Genomic DNA, 18,540 nt, shown 5'->3' on the forward strand with positions numbered 1-18,540 from the left:
AGAAACAATACGAAACGCTTAACATGCGGTATCGTTCGGGGTTGATCTTTCTATCTTGGGTTTAGTGTTACAAGTCGCAACGTGGATTAAAAAATATATGATAAATTTATATTAAGATTAAATTTGACGCAAAAATATAAAACAATTGAATTAATATACACAATACTTTTTACTTGGCACTTAAAAATATATCGTTCGTTAAGAGTAAAAAATCAGTTAAGCATTGAAATTAGTCTTAACAAATAACCAGATAATCTTAGTAATAAAAGACCAGTTCGAATGAATACTTGTCAATTTATTTTCGAAACATTGGAATAAACTAATAACGCATCCTTAACAATATCTTATTTCCTTACATTTACAATATCACATTAGCTTTAGATTTCCGCCCTCGAAAGCACAACTAATTTTCTAAGCTATTAAGTGTAATATTTTTTGACTAATTAAAATAAATTATTGTAAAATAATGGCTATCTATGTCTATTTCCGCTTGTTGCCGCCGCCGCCTGCGAGGATCATTGCAATTCGCATGAAAATGTTGAGTACATCCAAGTAAACCGAAATAGCCCTGTAAATAAAATGCATCAACTTTAAAATAAGACACAAACAAACTCAAGAGTCAAAGCTAAAAGTAGTACTGTTAGACATGTTTGCTTGATATAGCTGCAAGTCCTTGCAATAAGTTTCCACACAAGTAGGTATACTCATTGACACCAGGAAAAAATAGTGGTGGATTTCAGTATAGATTATAAAATAATAATCCTTATAAGAAAGTACATTGGTAAATAGGAATTTCAAAATCCATTGTTTTACTAAAAGAAGTGTAAATTGCACGATTTTAAAATACATTATTTGTAAAAAATGCACTATGCAAACATTTTTTTTAATTAAATTGGGCACAGTAGTTTTTTCTCTTTTGTTTAATTCCCATCCACTTAAAATAAATGAATGTTTATTTATTTGTTATTAAGTTGTGTGTAGTATGTGTGTGATTCATTGTTTTCAAAACATGGTGAAATTTTGGTCATCTGCCATATTCTTATTATTTACACATGTCACACATGTTTATTTATGTATTTGTCAATAATTCAAATAAACACAAATTAAAATACAGTATGATTTTACTTACGAATTAATTGGGTCGTAAGGCTGGAAACCGTACATTGGATGCATCTCTGCTCGTTTAATTATTGCCTGTGTATCATACAGCAGGAAACCTCCAAACACAATTAAGCCACCATACAGGCTGAGTGAGTACAATCCTGAAAATAATAGTATCAATTGTTAAAAAAATGTCTGCAATTTTAAACAACAACACATTATTATTAGATGCATTCTATTCTAACCTGCTCCAAGTGCAGAGGTGGGTGGTAGAAACATGCCAGCCAGTGAAGCGGCGAAAACAGCGCCCAAGCCCATCGCCAGCGGAGCACGCATATTGAGGAACTCTCCAGACGGAGCACACACTGCTATTGTACTAAGACCTCCGACTACACCGGCTGTATACCTGTTACAATCAAAAGTTAATATTATCGTAAATTATGTTCAACTCAATATAAATATTTGATTTCATTTAAAACTCCACATCTTTGCTTTTATTAGTTGTAAACTTTGTCATAACTTTGGGGATACATGTAAGAATGTTTAACAATCAGACCTAAGTTTTATATTTTATTTGCAAAAAGCTCTTATATCATACCCAGCAAACTTTTCATAACTAAATGTTTGGATATAAATATCTTCTTGCCAACCAATCTTCTAATATCACCTGAACTTTTAATAGATTCTTCAATATTTTGACCAAAATATTCACACAATTAAATGTCCGAGTTGTTAAAGTGACCTCTAGTTTTTTTTCGCTTGCGTTAGCTTTGGTTGACACACGTGTTAGTGAGATATCTGTGTTTTTATATTAATTCTGTGTAACTTTTTTATAAATTTTCAGTGCAAATAGTTTAATTTTATGGTTTCTGGGTTTTACTAACACAATTCGGTTTCGGTAAGTGTTATTTTTCTTTTGATTATAGTTATAGTATATTAGTTAAGTTACAGTAGTTAGTTTATAATGGATGTCGATCCACCTCCCGAACCTCCTGATCCCGGGGGTTCAGAATGTCAAACTGATCCTCCAACATCCTCTTCTCGCAAACGCTCCGGCGATAAGTCTTCTTGCTCTCCTGATTCCTCTTCGAAGAAAACAGTTATCCACCCTTCTACCGCTAGTGCCTCTATCCAGAATGTTTATGTTAATCCTTCCTTTATCGATGGCCCAAAAAGTTACACGGATGACGACAAAGGTCCCTTCATTGTCCATGTCTCTCGGGAAGTAGCTGATCCAGCTGCAGGTAATTCTATTAGAGCCATTAAATTCGGACAATTTCTGCATAAACACAAGATTGGCTCTATTATGAATGATGGTGTTAAGAATGTTGGTAGGAACAAAATAGAAATACAGTTTACTTCAGCACAAGCTGCAAATAGTTTCCTAAAAAACCCACTTCTAGCACTCTGTAAATATGCTGCTAACTTACCCACATATAATATTACCAGAATGGGCCTAATAAAAGGCATCCCGGTAGACTGGTCTATGGAGGATCTAATTGAATCAATTGAGCTTCCTCATGGATGTGGGGAAGTAATAAAATTGAGGCGTCTTAACCGGAAGACTATTAACGAAGGAGTTGTGTCTTGGGTACCAACTCAATCGGTAGTCATAACTTTTAAAGGTCAAATCCTTCCTAGCAAAATATATTCATTTCATACATCCCTTCCCGTTGAAATATACAATCTCCCCACAATAATATGTTTAAACTGTTGTCGTTATGGCCACGTTCGGACTCAGTGTAGATCTACTCCCAGGTGCTTTAAATGTTCTCAATCTCATACGGGTGATTCGTGTGAGGTTATTAAAGATAATTCTACATGTTTACATTGTTCTGGCAAACACTTTGCCACAGATAAGGATTGCCCTGAGTATTCTCGTCAACAATCGATTAAAATTGTAATGGCACAAGATAATGTCTCATACATGGAAGCTGCCTCTCGCTTCCCTAATGTCCGCAGATCCTATGCTGAGGTAGCAAAAGAGTTGTTCTCTGTTCCTGCATACGTCCCACCCATCCCTGGTCCTTCGAGGTCCACCCCTAGTCCTACTAAATCTTACAGACAAACCGTTGTCCGCTCTCCCTCCCCTAGACTTCCTCAAGGAAAGGGGTATGATAAACATGCCCATCAGGCCATAGTTGCCAATTGCCCCTCCTCCTCTCCTAATGGTTGCGCTCTAAACGTTCCTCAGCCTTCCCCACCTAATAATAATCCTAATTTATTGGAATTACTCACCAAAATCCTCCTAAATATCCTCAGTACATGTAATGATGTCCCATTACCGTCCAACGTTGCCAATGATTTATCCCAGCTATTTACAATCCTTAATAATGGCCCCAATCAGATTCCTTCAATGGAACTGTCAAAGCGTCCGTCGTAAGAAACCTGAACTCCTCTCACTTATTAATTCATTTAAACCTGTCATTATTGCCATCTCTGAGACATGGCTGATTCCCGGCTCTCGTTTTCGGGTACCGGGTTTCTCCTGTTTGAGGGATGACAGAAATGATGGGTATGCAGGTTGTGCCATCTTGATCAGGCACTCCATTCCCTTCTCCCAAATTTCCTTACCTCCTTTTAGCCAGCAAATCAATGCTGTAGCTATCAAAGCCTTCAACATCTCCTTTTTATCTATCTACATTCCTCATCCTAACCCTTCACTTGTTCCTGAATTACACTCCATTTTTTCTTCCCTCCCAAGCCCCGTTCTTGTTATGGGGGATTTTAATGCCCACCATACATTATGGGGTTCCTATTTCTGTGATGGATTTGCCCCCTTGTTGGTGGACATTGTTGATGATGTAAACTTTTGCATTCTCAATGATGGTTCGCCGACTCGTAGGGTTTATCCTAATCAGAATCCTAATTCTGCTATTGATTTATCCATAGCATCCCCATCCCTTTCCTCGCAAATATCTTGGAATATCCTTCCATCTACGTTTGGAAGTGATCATTTCCCTATCCTTCTTTCATTAAACAACAGATCCATTGCTCCATCCAAATCCTCCCCTCTCCTTAAATATAAACTTAAAAATGCTAACTGGTTAGCATACTCTAACTCTATTGATGTCATGTTAAGCTCTCTCCCTGATTTTGTGAATGGTGAAAATGCTCTTGCTTACTACGAGCTTTTTCTTAATATTATTAAATCCTCTGCTGATTCCCATTTTCCACAAAAAAATCTTAATAAAAAAATTTGCATCTCTCCGCCTTGGTGGGATGAAGAGTGTAATTCCTTGGTCCAACAGAGATCTGAAGCCGAAGAGTCATATAATGTATCTATGACTTCACAAAATTTTATCAAATATCAGCATATAGATGCCAAAATTAAAAAACTATTTTCCAGAAAGAAAAAACAGGGATGGACCAATTTCTGTGAATCCCTTAGTCCTCGGTCTCCCCCTCAAACAGTTTGGAGAAATCTTAAGAGATTTCGCCGCTCCCTCGATTCTGATAACCCAAACGCCTATAATCCATCCGTATGGCTTAATGATTTTACTACCAAACTTGCTCCCCCCTTTGTTCCATGTCGGGATAGTTTTATAAATTTTACTCAATCATCTTCCTCAGATGATATGGATAGTCCGTTTACTATCTCAGAGCTACACACAGCTCTGAACGGACTGAAGGACTCGTCACCAGGGGAAGATGGCGTGCCCTACTCCTTTATAATAAACCTCAGTGATAAAGCTAAATGCGTCTATCTGAATATAATTAATGCTTTTTTCTCAACAGGAATCGTCCCGGAATCTTGGAAGTCCCAAATTATTATCCCCATACTAAAACCGGGAAAAAGCCCTTTGGACCCCAATTCTTATAGACCCATTGCTTTATCGTCTACACTAGTGAAAGTTACTGAACATCTCCTAAAAAACCGTTTGGAATGGATAATGGAAAGCAGAAATATTCTCTCGCCCTCTCAATTTGGCTTTCGAAAGGGTTTGAGCACTCTTGATAGTCTCAGCATTCTTACGACAGACATTCGAATAGCCTTCTCTAACGGAGAGTACCTTGTGGGTGTTTTTCTAGATATTACTTCTGCATATGATAATGTTCTTCTTCCGGTACTCAGGCAAAAATTGCAACAGCTGAGTATCCCTCCGAGGATTACTCATTTCATATGTAATCTGCTTTTTTGCAGATCAATTTCTGTTAAATACCAAAATTGTATTCTTCCCCCCAGGATTGTCTGGAAAGGTCTCCCGCAAGGTTCAGTCCTTAGCCCTCTGCTTTATAGCATTTATACCCATGATCTCGAATTGTCTGTGAATAATTTCTGTAACATACTTCAATATGCTGATGACATCGTTTTATATTTTAAATCTACATCTGTTGAAAATTTAACTTTGCGATTAAACTCTGCTTTACATTATCTTGACCTATGGCTCTCTGACCATGGCCTGTCTTTGTCTATTGATAAGACTCAGGCAGTTGTGTTCACTAGAAAAAGACAAATTCCTGTCTTCGACTTGTTTTTTGGGGATCAACGCATCAACTTTGCCAACAAGACGAAATTTCTAGGCATTATTCTCGACAACAAACTGAATGGAATTTGTCACTCTGAGCATGTTATTAAAAAATGTGAAAAGGGTATTAACGTCCTTAGAGCAGTCTCAGGAGTCTGGTGGGGAGCTCACCCCTATTCTCTTAAACTACTGTACAATGCAATAGTTCGTAGTCATTTGGACTACGGACTATTTGTCTTAGAACCACTTAGTAAATCCGTTTCTGAAAAACTTAATAAAATTCAATACAAATGCCTCAGAATAATCCTAGGAGCTATGAAAACTACTCCCACTAACGCTCTGCAGGTTGAATGTGTTGATCCTCCGCTTCAACTGAGAAGACAATTTTTATGCGACCGTTTTGTAGTAAAATCTTTACAGTTATCCTCTCATCCTCTTTGGTCCCGTCTAAGCGAACTGTCCCAACTCTGCGTTCGCTCTAGAAGTCCATCCTTATTATTAGACAGTTTTTTAAAATTTACTACACTCCCACATCCTATCTTAAGATTCCAGTCAAATCCTCTTTTTTCCACTCCATTTAGATCTCTAGTCTATAATCCGTCAATCATTACAGATCTTGGTCTTATTAAAGGGGCCCCTGATACAAACTCTAAATTTCAAAGATTTCTTCATCAAAATTGGTCAAATCATTTACTTATATTTACTGATGCCTCTAAACTATCCCCTGAAAGCTGCGTCGGCTCAGCCTGTTGGATCCCCAAATTCAAAATTGTCCTTCAATTTAAATCCCCTCCTGAATCATCCATCTTTACCGGTGAAGCGATTGCAATTTTAGAAGCCATCGTTTTTGTCCACTCCCATGACCTCAGACACACGATAATTTTGACAGACTCTTTGAGTTGTCTGTTGGCAATTAAGGAAAATCCGTTTCGTAGTAAACGAAAGTTTTTCATCATCCTTAAGATCAGGGAAGCATTGTTTTCTTGTCATCAAAAAGGGCTAGATTTATCGCTTGTCTGGATACCAAGCCATTCTGGTATTCCCGACAACGATGCAGCAGATTCATTTGCTAAATCTGCGATATCGACTGGCTCTCTTGATCATTTTAAAAACTCAACACAGGACTTGTGTGCTCTACCGAAAATTCATCTCGTTAAATCCTGGAACTCTGTTTGGGAAGTTTCATCAAAATCTAAAGGTAGATTTTACGCAAGTCTACAACCAGTTATTCCGAGGCGACCTTGGTTTTCTCATCACAGGCAAGCTAAACGTTGGGTCACCACAACTATCTGCCGTTTACGCCTTGGACATGCATGTACGCCCGTTCATCTTTGTAAAATTAGAGTTAGAGATCACTCTTTGTGTGAATGTGGCCTTGACGAAGGTTCCTTATCCCATATACTGTTTTCTTGCCCCAATCTCCTCCACCCCGTATATGACGTTCTCCCTCCCAAAGTTCCTCGCCCTATTAATGTTGAATGTTTGTTAATGTGTGTGTTTAGTCCACTTCGTAAATTTTTATGTAAATATATTGAGCGTAATAAAATTAAGTTGTAAATATTTTTGTGATCGTTCTTATTTGATGTCTTAATAATATTGTAATATGTTTATCTAATTATTTATATATTGTATTGTTTTAGGTTATGGGTTAACAGAGAGTCTACTACTATTGTGCCCTTAAAATTAATTTAAGCCTGCAATCTCGACCGCACCGTTCAATCTCCATCGTGTCTTCTCCATCGCACGTGACATTGGCGAAATAATCTGTGCTCTCTTGGCACAAATAAAAGCCATATATTAAAAAAAAAAAAAAAAAAAAAGTGACCTCTATCTTATGTGTAATATAATCAATTAAGTTATACTTACCAAGCAGCACGCATAAGAATAGGTCCACCAAGAAAGCACATGGGAGCAATAACAGCACCCATAATACCAGTATGAACCATCCATGCTAGCTGTTTAGGTCCAAAACCTGGTTTGTATTCCATACCTCGGACTACCATGCCTGAACCAATCATCAGCCCCATTGTCACGATAATTGACTAAAAAGTTAAAATTCAATTATTAAATGGCAAATTTATACCACATTTATAAAAAAAATGGACATATCTCTGGTAACTTACCACCCATCCATTTCGAGCAACTAAATTAAGCAATGCAGGTGTTCTGAAAACAGTGAACGCACTTCCAGCTGTCAGGACAAGGGATCCAGCTATGTATCCATATGTGGCCTTGATACGATCCTTAACATATTGTGGCCACAAACTATTAAAGGAAATATATTAAAAGTTATTAGAAAAGTGTAAAAAATTGTAACAAATATACACAAGTTTATTCACAAATCTTTAGATAAGATTATGTTGTTATTATTGTAAACATGCATCAATCATTTTATCTATTATTGTACAAACTTAAGAACTCACTGTGCTTCTTGTAATGTGCCAGGTTTGACTCCAGAACCATAATAGCATAGAGCCACAAGTCCAACGGCTGATGCACCTGCCAATGCTCCTTTACCCAAGCTAAAGGCTGAAATTTTCATTATTTTTATAAATTAGCTTATATCAATATAGTAAAGTTATATTGTAAATGTTTCAAATTAATATAAAAAACTGAATTCTATAAGATTCGACACAACTAGCTACTTGTACATACCATTAGGACCTGCTGGGGCCATTAATTTTTGCCAGATTGTGGGCTGTGATTGCGTAGCAACTCTGGATCGTGGCTCACGTGCATAATTCCTTACAATATAATTCTTGGGCACAAATCTTTGAGGTACTGGAGTTCTGAGTGTTTGTGAAACATTTAAAGCTGACCGAGCTACGCACATTCGAGAAATCATGATGCAACCTACAAAATTGTTACTTATTTTCAAATCCACGCAATCTTGTTTAACTTTAATAAAATATTGTAAAACTAAAGAAAAGAGCGTGATGTAACGATTTTGAAAACAATATAGAGATTACTTACCGGTTTTATTGCAAGTTCCAATTCAACTTCTGACGGGGTAGTATCTAATGCAAATCACTGGTTAAATTAACAAGATATGGGCAAAATACTCAAAAATCTAATGCTTCGATTAAAAGTGTAAATATAAATGGGTAGGTATGGTCAATGGTGGTATGTATTCCGCAGTTTGATTAGGTTTGATATTTGGTTCACGTTCTAGAAAATTAGATATTGACAAATATGACAGTTGACAGATTACACAGACTTTGGTGTGAAGTTCTTTTGTAAATATGTCTTTTATAAATGCGTATTTCTTGAAAATATTTCATTACTAATTTATTATACATTCACTATATTATTACTATACACATGTTTTAAAATAAAATTACAAAAGCTGTTCTATTTTACAAATGATATTCTATTCGTTTGCAAAAACCAAACGCTAAAAAATGATATTTCTAAAGGTACGTCTACACGGTTTTGGTTTTAAAAGTAAATATTAAATATCGGTATTGTTTAACCACTTTTTAAAGCAGTGGAAACCTTCATGCAGGTACCTAGATCCCTAAGTGGCGAAATGTGGCTTATGTGGGATTCCTAGCCACTACAACTACTGCGGTGGCCGTCTTCGGTATGGATTGGAGAGGCAGAGAGAGCTGTACAAGCATTTTACGGGAGGAACTCCCGTGCAGTGTTGCGGTCGTGGACAGTGGAAATCGACGACCATTCCGGCCACCGGACTCCTCACGGTAGTCTGAAATAGGAAAGAGGGGCCTTACCTCACGCTTTCTCGGTCCCAGGGTCATATTCTATCCGGTCCTATCCTAAATTTGAAGCCGCGGATGATTGTGGGGCTGTGGAAGAGCCCAAACGACGATTTTGTCGTTATCGCCAGACAGGATCGAAATTTTTCCATTTCCGCTTCGCTGTCTACGCTTTCTACGTTGATTTCCGGAACAGAGTCAACATAATTGCACGCAGAGAGAGGTCTCATCCAATCTTGCTGATAAAAGAAGCAGAATTTAACAACGAATTGATGCGATATTACAGATACCCGTGCCCTCTCTTGCCCAAGGAGTTCAGGCAGGCTTTTCCACCACGGTTCTCTTAATTACACAATAAAAAGGGCTCTTGCGACCATCGACATTTTTGCTCTTACTGAGCCTTTTGGAATTCGTGATGACGGTAAGAGACCTGATGGATTAACATTAGTTCATTTGGAATGAGGACGAAGGGAAGCTACATGCGTTGACACGTTGATCCCAACTCATATCTGAGAAACAACTTTAAGTGCTGGTGCCGCTGCGAAAAAAGCTGAAGCAGAAACAAGTTCTAAATATTCCTATCTTATGTTAAATTAAGAACTTTTTGAGTTATTAGTAGTAGTGCAGAAAGCTTCATCAAAAGTATAACACCTCGCCTTATTGCCTCCACTGGTGACACGCGTGCTGGTTCATATATTTATTATTTGTCAATATTTTACGCCACATCTAATTTCCAAATACCCAATTTTATATTTGAAGTTTGCTTGTAATTTAAACAACTTTTTGAATGTAAAATAATTGAATTTCATATTTTGATACAATAATCTTTATTTATTATAACAATAATAATATACTTATTAGATATAATATTTTTTTTATGTTACCCCCTTACCTTATACCTTAAACTTTGTAAGATTGCCTTTATCAAGTTTGACCTTTCATGACATTGCCATACGTCATGTTATGGCAAAAAAAAAATTTGGGTTAAAATGTTGCTAGAACTATGAAAAGTACTGAAATTGAGGGTCTTTTACATAAAGTTTTGTAAACAGTAACGTTGTATACTTACACTTCATTGAATTTATGTATAATATGTATGTATAATATTAAAAATAAATTTGTAAAATAAGCATGAAGCAAAAATTCTGAGGGAAGTGTTGAACTTTTTAAACAATTTCAATTTCCTTAAACAGAAAGCGAGGTGTTGGAAATGTTGCCGTTTGTACATTAATCTATACAATAAACGCAATCATGCATAGCAAATATTCTTAAAAACAAATAACTTACTATAAAATTTATAATACAATTTATTATTTACATTACTTTTAAAATTATGTAGCATTTAAATGGTCTATTTATATAATATTGGGATGGCAACTCAACCATATGGTATGGTATTGCTATTTGGTATAATTTTATCAAATTCTGTTGCCGGATTGTGGCGTAAAGTAAAACATTGTAACTTTATATATTTCTCAAATTGCACAGTTCAGTTAGTAAGATAGAGTAACGACTAGCGATGGCTCAAGCACTCAAAAAGCTTTCAGTGCAAGCACTGAAAAACAATTATGCTGAAGCAATTACGACCGGCGTTGTAAGCAGAGCTAGCAGGTATTGTACCGGTATACGTATTGGTTATTTTACGTAATAACTGTTACTTTATACATCATTCCTTGACATTGATGTTTAAAGTAAAAAGTAATTTTAAACCTATCTAGTGTTTCAATCGATTGTATTTAAAATACGTAAAATATGTTGCAGGAAGGATCTTGGAATGATAACCCAGTGCTAGAATATTGTTGGATATAAAAATAATAATTTAAATGTATGTTCTATTTATTCCATAAAAACTTATTTTACAAACCCTCTTGTTTGTGTATTGCAACTTTAGATAATATTTTTTATTATCCTATTAATCCTCTTTCAGTCATGTTATTAGTCATGTGCGCAATATCGCAATTTCTCATAATTCTCAGTCTCTCCAAACTTTTTTATTGCTAGCCTTGATGTTTGTTTTCTTTTAATAAATGGTTTTTAAAGAATATCAGTTCATGGCATTTCATGTCCTAGCCATATTTCATACAACTCCATCCAGCTGTTAGGATGTGATGGTGTGACAAACAGACATACTCATAATAATTGTACGAGTAACATCATTTCTACTTATAATAGCACCTGGTGGGGCAATGTGCAGATGGGACCACCTGATGTCATCTTAGGAATAACCGAGGCTTATAAAAGAGATGCAGACCCCAAGAAAGTTAATCTTGGTGTTGGAGCTTACAGAGATGACCAAGGCAAACCATTCATTTTACCATCTGTTAGGAAGGTTAGTAGTTAAGTGACATACATAATCCTAATGTTAATTTGATTTATTTAAGATCTAAATCCAATTTAATGTCCATTCGACTCTTAAAGCATTTAAAATTCAAAAAAATTCAATTATATGTGATTACCTGTGAATTTACATAATGATTGAAGTGAATTTAATTATTGTGTACAGTCAATTATGTGATGCATAAAAATCAATGGAAACTAACTAGCACAATTTCTTATCTTTCATGTAATCTTATATGTTTATCTATCAATATATTTTTAAGTAAACTATGTATATAATGCCCACATATATATAAGACAAAAACGTCTGACTTACTAATCACAAAATCTCAGAAACTGAAGGTCCCATTGACATGAAAATTTCCAATATTACTCCTTTCACAGCATAAACACCCTTAACAAAATATATTGTATATATGGGTAGGAAATTTTAGAGTAACAGTGTTGTGTCTGAATTTTATGGAGTCGGAATAGACAGTTAGTATATTTATATAGCTTTACTTTATCAAATGCATCTTACCTTGTTTGTTAGTAAATATGAGTTACATAAGTAAATGCATCTCATCATAGATCATCTAACTCAGCTCAATAACAAGTGTTATTTTAAGAATATTTATGTACAAATACATTTTAAACTTCTTTATTCTAGGCAGAAGAAATTCTTTACAACAAAGGACTAAACCATGAATATGCTCCAATCGGTGGCGAAGCAGCTTACACCGATGCCGTAGCTAAACTTGCATTTGGAGAAGATAGTCCAGTTTTAAAAAACAAGAGCAATTGCACAGTTCAGGTAAAGATTACAAAAAGTATTTAAACATAGAGATTATATAATAATATTGTTACAAAAATATATAATATAAATTATCTCATGCAACTTGCAAAATTACATAAATGTTATCAATTTGAATATTTTGTTCAAAGAAAAGCCATGCCAACAAGATTATGTAATTCTTTGGCAAAATTATGCTCGCCTACATTATTTACCGTCCAAAATATAAAATTATTACATGCATTGTGTTTTAAATTAAAAGAAAATATTTTACTTTCATAATTATAATTTGTTATGTACTATTGTAGTGTTTATCAGTATCATATAACTTGTTATTAAGAATCATAAAAAGGGGAGCCTTAAAGGTTCAACACTACAACTTGTGTTGAGAATAAACTTGGTTGATATCATAATAACTGATATGAACTTTATCACATATTATTTTATGTTTAGCTTAGGTTTTACTATATTTAGGTAATTTGTTAGAGATATTAAAAAATAAATTCCTTTTAGACCCTATCAGGTACTGGTGCCCTCCGACTTGGTCTTGAGTTTGTTACAAAGCACTATGCCAAGAATAAGGAGATCTGGCTGTCAACTCCGACTTGGGGCAACCACCCCCAGATCTGCAACACTCTCAACCTAGCACACAAGAAGTACAGATACTTCGACCCTAAGACAAACGGTTTCGATTTCAAAGGAGCTATCGAAGATATCAATGTAAGTATTATTATTTAATGAACAATGAATTGTGTCATATATTTAATACTACGTACACTCGTATACGGGATGCAGACAGGGACATAATTGCGTCACGGCCATTCTTTTTTATAGTTATAGTGTTGAACATAGCGTTTAATCGCACATGCAAAGGAAATACATGAACGGAAGGGGGGGAGAAGTGCGCGCGTAATTTAATTTATTGTTTTATCCGTTTATATTGATTTGATTTTTTTTCTTTATTAGATTTAGACTAAATCATTCATAGTATAAAATATAGTCGCTTACCGTCGTCTGTCCCCTATGTATTATTAAAGTAAGATATTTAAATTTATGCAACGGATTTTGATGCGGTTTTTTTTAATAGAGAAATAGGAAGGTTCTTGTATATAATATATGGACAATATAGCAAAGAAACACTGATAATTTTAGAAGTTTCTAATTTGATGTCGTAAATACACAAATTCTGTAGTATATTAAGTATTATAATATTGATAATATTACCCGTGTGAAATCGGGGCAGGTACTTTCCAAATATTTAAAATAAAAGATTATTTTTTAATAATGCCTACAAAAACCTTCAAATACTCCACTTTAGTGTTATATCATACAATTAAAATAATTATAAAGTTTTATAAGACATCCAATGAAAATGAAATTTATTTAAGTAGGTAGGCAACCTTTAAACGGTCACTCAATTTTAATATAAAGCTAGTACCGGTTAGGAATGTAGATTCGCCGAGAAGAAATATCAAGAAAATTAGTAGTTACGTTATTTAATCAGCCAAATAAATATACATGTAATAATCATTATGGCATATATGTTGCGATATTATTAATATAACCATTGTCATGATGCGTCACGTTATGAGGTCGTTTCGCACGTAATGTGAATTGTTATCTTAGTGATATATTATGCTTATAATAACAACTTTGTTTACTATTTTGACCTTAAAATTTTGTATTAAGTTTGATTCAGTTGCCGAGTGACGAAACCAGATCCCTATGATTATATTTATACCAAATATATGTAATACTTGTTCTCGTTTGCGTTTTCACTAGCGTTAATAATGTAGGATGTTGGGTGAAAAAAAAAAGTAACTACTGAGTTTCCCGCCGGCTCTTCTCGGTAGAATCTACTTTCCGAACCGGTGGTAGCTTCACTAAATATGTATAGTTGTTAAATGACGATTCAAAAGTGCTTGTAAAAGCCTACTTGAATAAAGTTTATTTTCTTTGGTATTCATTTTTACTTCATACTAAATTTCATCAAATCGATTTAGTATTTTCAGTGCGACAAAGTTACTTTCACATTTTTAATATATTATTATAGTATGTGACGTCCATTTATCATACCAAATTATGACTGATTATTCAATTAAATCTAAATTATTAAGATTATTAATCTTAATTAATGAGTATTTGTGTTGTTTCTACAAGCTTATCTTGAGATTATCTTTACATACTATAAATATTAATAAACTAAAAGAAGTATTATGTGGTAATAGATAAAATATATCGCCATAAGCCTTATCCCATATTTTTATTACATAACTGTAAATAAATGATCGATAAAAACAAATACTTGTACACGAGCGCGACTCGTGATAACGGGCTCGATCGATGACACTCGGAGACAATTGGCGTAATATATAATCGTAATAATTTCGAGGTCATTTTAGTTTGAAATTTGAATAATGTTTGAATTTTTGAGGAATGATTGATAGTGGAAAAACTATAGGTATTATCAATCGATACAATAGCTTACTGCGAGGTAAAGATTTCTCTTGATGAGTTTTAGTGTGTCACCACGGTGGTCAAATGAGTTGGCGAACACACATCCGATTTATATGCTTATGAAGCTTGCCTGGGTTTAAATCGGTTGACGTGTAAATGTTGTAGCCACGGAGCAATCTCGGCTCTTTGTATACTTAGCATGTACTTCACTTTGTACCTATATGTTATTTTGTTGTTCGGTTGTAAAATCAACAAATAATGTAATAGACTTGTTTTTGGTTTCCAGAAAATCCCAGAAGGTTCTATTATTTTGTTACACGCCTGCGCTCACAACCCGACCGGTGTCGATCCGAAACCAGAAGAATGGAAACAGCTATCTCAGGTCAATAGTAACTTATGTTTTTAATTAAGTGTATTAAATAAAAAATAATATTTTTTAGATGAAGAAAAATTATCTAAAATGTCTTTTAACATCCATAGGTGATCAAAGATAGGAAGCTGTTCCCATTCTTTGACATGGCGTACCAGGGCTTTGCGACGGGCAGCGTGGACAACGACGCCTTCGCCGTGCGACTCTTCGTGCAAGAAGGTCACCAGGTCATGCTCGCGCAGAGCTTCGCAAAGAACATGGGTATTTATTTATTTTATTTTATGGTATAGGTTGGCGGACGAGCATATGGGCCACCTGATGGTAAGTGGTCACCATCACCCATAGACAATGACGCTGTAAGAAATATTAACTATTCCTTACATCGTCAATGTGCCACCAATCTTGGGAACTAAGATGTTATGTCCCTTGTGCCTTGTATGGGACAACACGACTGGCATAAATCGAGATAATTGACCCCATCGACTTATCGGTATCTTATCACACATTTCGTTAAAAGATGATAAGTTAAAGGAATATTTTCCGACTATCAGAGCTTGCTATCGGTGACGTATGTACAATCAAAAACATAAACAAGTGGTTTACAAGTTCATTGTGACCTCTGAATTTGAGTTTTGAAAAAATGACTTAGATTATTTTTTTACATAACTTTATTTGCCACTGTATAAAACTCATAGAATTACTAAGCAAAGTTTCGAAAGCAAACGTAAAATATAATAACTTTTTTTGTAAATGATACAATTTTGCTTGCGTTAGAGAAACCTAAAAATTACTTACTGCTAAATAGCAAAACTTTGACACGTTGGTTTGCCAATTTGAAGGCTGAGTGAACCAAGTGAAATGATAAACAAGTGTAATGACTTGTACAAGGGTCACACCTTAGTTAATAAACTTGGCGGCGCTTTGGTACTGGAAAGTGAACACTTACCACCAGGTGGTATTTGTCACTTCACCTACATGAGAAAAATAACACACAACGGGTTATCTAAGCTCATCAAAGCACGATGACTATTGACCTTAACATGTAGAATAATTTTATACCCCGAGATACATATTTCAAGAAAATAGTTAAAATACGGTACGCAACCTATCCTAGACGAAGTCGGGGGTTTTTTAACTTGTAATAGTTAACAGACTGATTTATGGTCACAAGTGGAAAGTGGTCACTATCGATCGAATATCGGTAGTAAAAAAATACGAAGCGGCCTACTAAAGTAAGGCGGGCGAGTGACTAAGCGCGTGCGCATGCGCAGGGCTGTACGGCGAGCGCGCGGGCGCGCTGACGTTCCTGTGCGGCGACGGCGACGCGGCGGCGCGCGTCATGTCGCAGGTCAAGATCATGATCCGCACGCACTACTCCAACCCGCCGCTCTACGGCGCGCGCCTCGTGCAGGAGATCCTCACCGACCCGCAGCTCAAGTCCCAGTGGTGAGTGACAGCCGACCTCCTTGTGGTATTCCAATATCGTTTGTGGCAACACTCAACGAGTAGATCTGTGTGCTCTTTTATGTTCTAAAATCCAAATACAGCTGTACTTATTAAAGCTTAGGAAAGTAGGGGTGCTACATATGTATTTTCCTTTTAATTAAATATTATATATATTAAATAATTATTACTTATTTTTTCTAGTTTCGATGTGCTTAAGCATTTCATCGTTTCTGAAATATAATTATAACGGTGATTTTGTCCACAGGCTGAAAGACGTGAAGCTGATGGCGGATCGCATTATCTCCATGCGGCACCAGCTCCGCGCCGGCATCGAGGGCGCCGGCAACAAGCACAGCTGGCAGCACATCACCGACCAAATCGGCATGTTCTGCTACACCGGTCTCAAGCCTGACCAGGTCAGTGCTTGCAGTGAAAAACTATTTCGATCGTAATAAAATGATTAGGTACAAATACTAATGTGTCCTATGAAGTAAGGTCTTCGAGCTGAGATGGCCCAGTGGTTAGAACGCGTGCATCTTAACCGATGATTGCGGGTTCAAACCCAGGCGAGCACCGCTGATTCATGTGCTTAATTTGTCTTTATAATTCATCTCGTGCTCAGCGGTGAAGGAAAACATCGTGAGGAAACCTGCATGTGACAAATTTCATAGAAATTCTGCCACATATGTATTCCACCAACCCGCATTGGAACAGCGTGGTGGAATATGTTCCAAACCTTCTCCTCAAAGGGAGAGGAGGCCTTTAGCCCAGCAGTGGGAATTTACAGGCTGTTACTTTTTACTAATGTGTCACCTTGCATTTCAGGTGGAGCGGCTGACTAAAGATTTCCACATCTACTTGACTAAAGACGGCCGCATCTCGGTAGCGGGCATCTCCTCAAATAATGTCAATTATATCGCCGAAGCGATGCACAAGGTGACGTCGTAAACATATCGAATACTATATGCAACGTATTAAGCTTACTGCCATAAGAGTAAATGAAAATGTCAATTGGCTGTTATTTATTATTTGTCACTATGGATATGAAATATCTTGTAGTGAATGTTGAAATTTTTTACCAGGAGATTAGGCACTCGATTTGAAGTCAAAATTATTTAATAATCATTTAATTATGTGATTGTGTATCTGAATTTAAATATAATAATGTTTTCAATTAAAGTCTTTTATTTCACTCTCACAAGGATTACAATAAGAAAATTAACGTCAATTAACTGTTTATTTTGAATATAAGTAAATAAAATAAACTAAATGACAAAACACAAATCTTAATAACACATTAATGATTTTTAAAACAAAGTTATGGTCTACGCAAAATATTTACAGCCGACAAATAAAAGTTACTCTACATTTCAAAATTGATGCAGATCAGTAATTGAAATTATTCGTAACAAACTAATCTTTATTTTTATACATATAATTCATCAATGACGTCCGAAAGCCAGTTTCTAATAATTTAAAATTGAATAACAATTTTTTTTTTTGTTATTTTATTTTAATAATAACCTGCATTCACATACAAAATGTACCTTTAACATTCTACTTAATTTATTTAAAACATACATACGTTACACATCTAAAAATGTGTCTCATTAAATTATTATGATACAAATATTCAAACACATCTTTTAGTTGACACTAGTCAATGATATTTCAATATAAACAACATACCTATGTACAAATTTTCACATAACCTTTATTTATAATCATGGCACTATTTCTTTAGAATGTAACATGCATTACTCATTGAAATATGTACCATTGTCACATGTAGAATTTTGTTAAAGTACAAATATAAAGTAGACAAAAGTTACTACTTAAAATAACTTTAGCACATCTACACAGCGCACATGT

The 18,540-nt window shown here is 35.3% G+C and overlaps 2 protein-coding genes across 2 annotated transcripts; one reads left to right on the plus strand and one right to left on the minus strand.

The window, feature by feature from the left end:
- Positions 1 to 274: 274 nt before the first annotated feature.
- LOC124531456 (growth hormone-inducible transmembrane protein-like) lies at positions 275 to 8,774 on the minus strand. Its single transcript, XM_047106044.1, has 8 exons — positions 8,544 to 8,774; positions 8,226 to 8,423; positions 7,994 to 8,099; positions 7,694 to 7,835; positions 7,437 to 7,612; positions 1,347 to 1,507; positions 1,130 to 1,262; positions 275 to 568 (listed from the first exon to the last, which is right to left on the minus strand). The coding sequence occupies exons 2-8, from the start codon at positions 8,413 to 8,415 to the stop codon at positions 481 to 483; spliced, it is 996 nt and encodes a 331-aa protein (XP_046962000.1). The 5' UTR covers positions 8,416 to 8,423; positions 8,544 to 8,774; the 3' UTR covers positions 275 to 480.
- A 1,870-nt stretch (positions 8,775 to 10,644) lies between these two features.
- LOC124530987 (aspartate aminotransferase, mitochondrial) lies at positions 10,645 to 17,842 on the plus strand. The gene is made up of 9 exons (XM_047105365.1): positions 10,645 to 10,897; positions 11,459 to 11,615; positions 12,273 to 12,416; positions 12,909 to 13,115; positions 15,139 to 15,234; positions 15,333 to 15,483; positions 16,494 to 16,668; positions 16,934 to 17,084; positions 17,494 to 17,842. Exons 1-9 carry the CDS (start codon positions 10,806 to 10,808, stop codon positions 17,614 to 17,616), a joined length of 1,296 nt encoding a protein of 431 aa, XP_046961321.1. The 5' UTR covers positions 10,645 to 10,805; the 3' UTR covers positions 17,617 to 17,842.
- Positions 17,843 to 18,540: the final 698 nt, after the last annotated feature.

Source organism: Vanessa cardui, chromosome 7 (assembly GCF_905220365.1).
Source record: "Vanessa cardui chromosome 7, ilVanCard2.1, whole genome shotgun sequence".
Classification (NCBI taxonomy): Eukaryota; Metazoa; Arthropoda; class Insecta; order Lepidoptera; family Nymphalidae; genus Vanessa; species Vanessa cardui.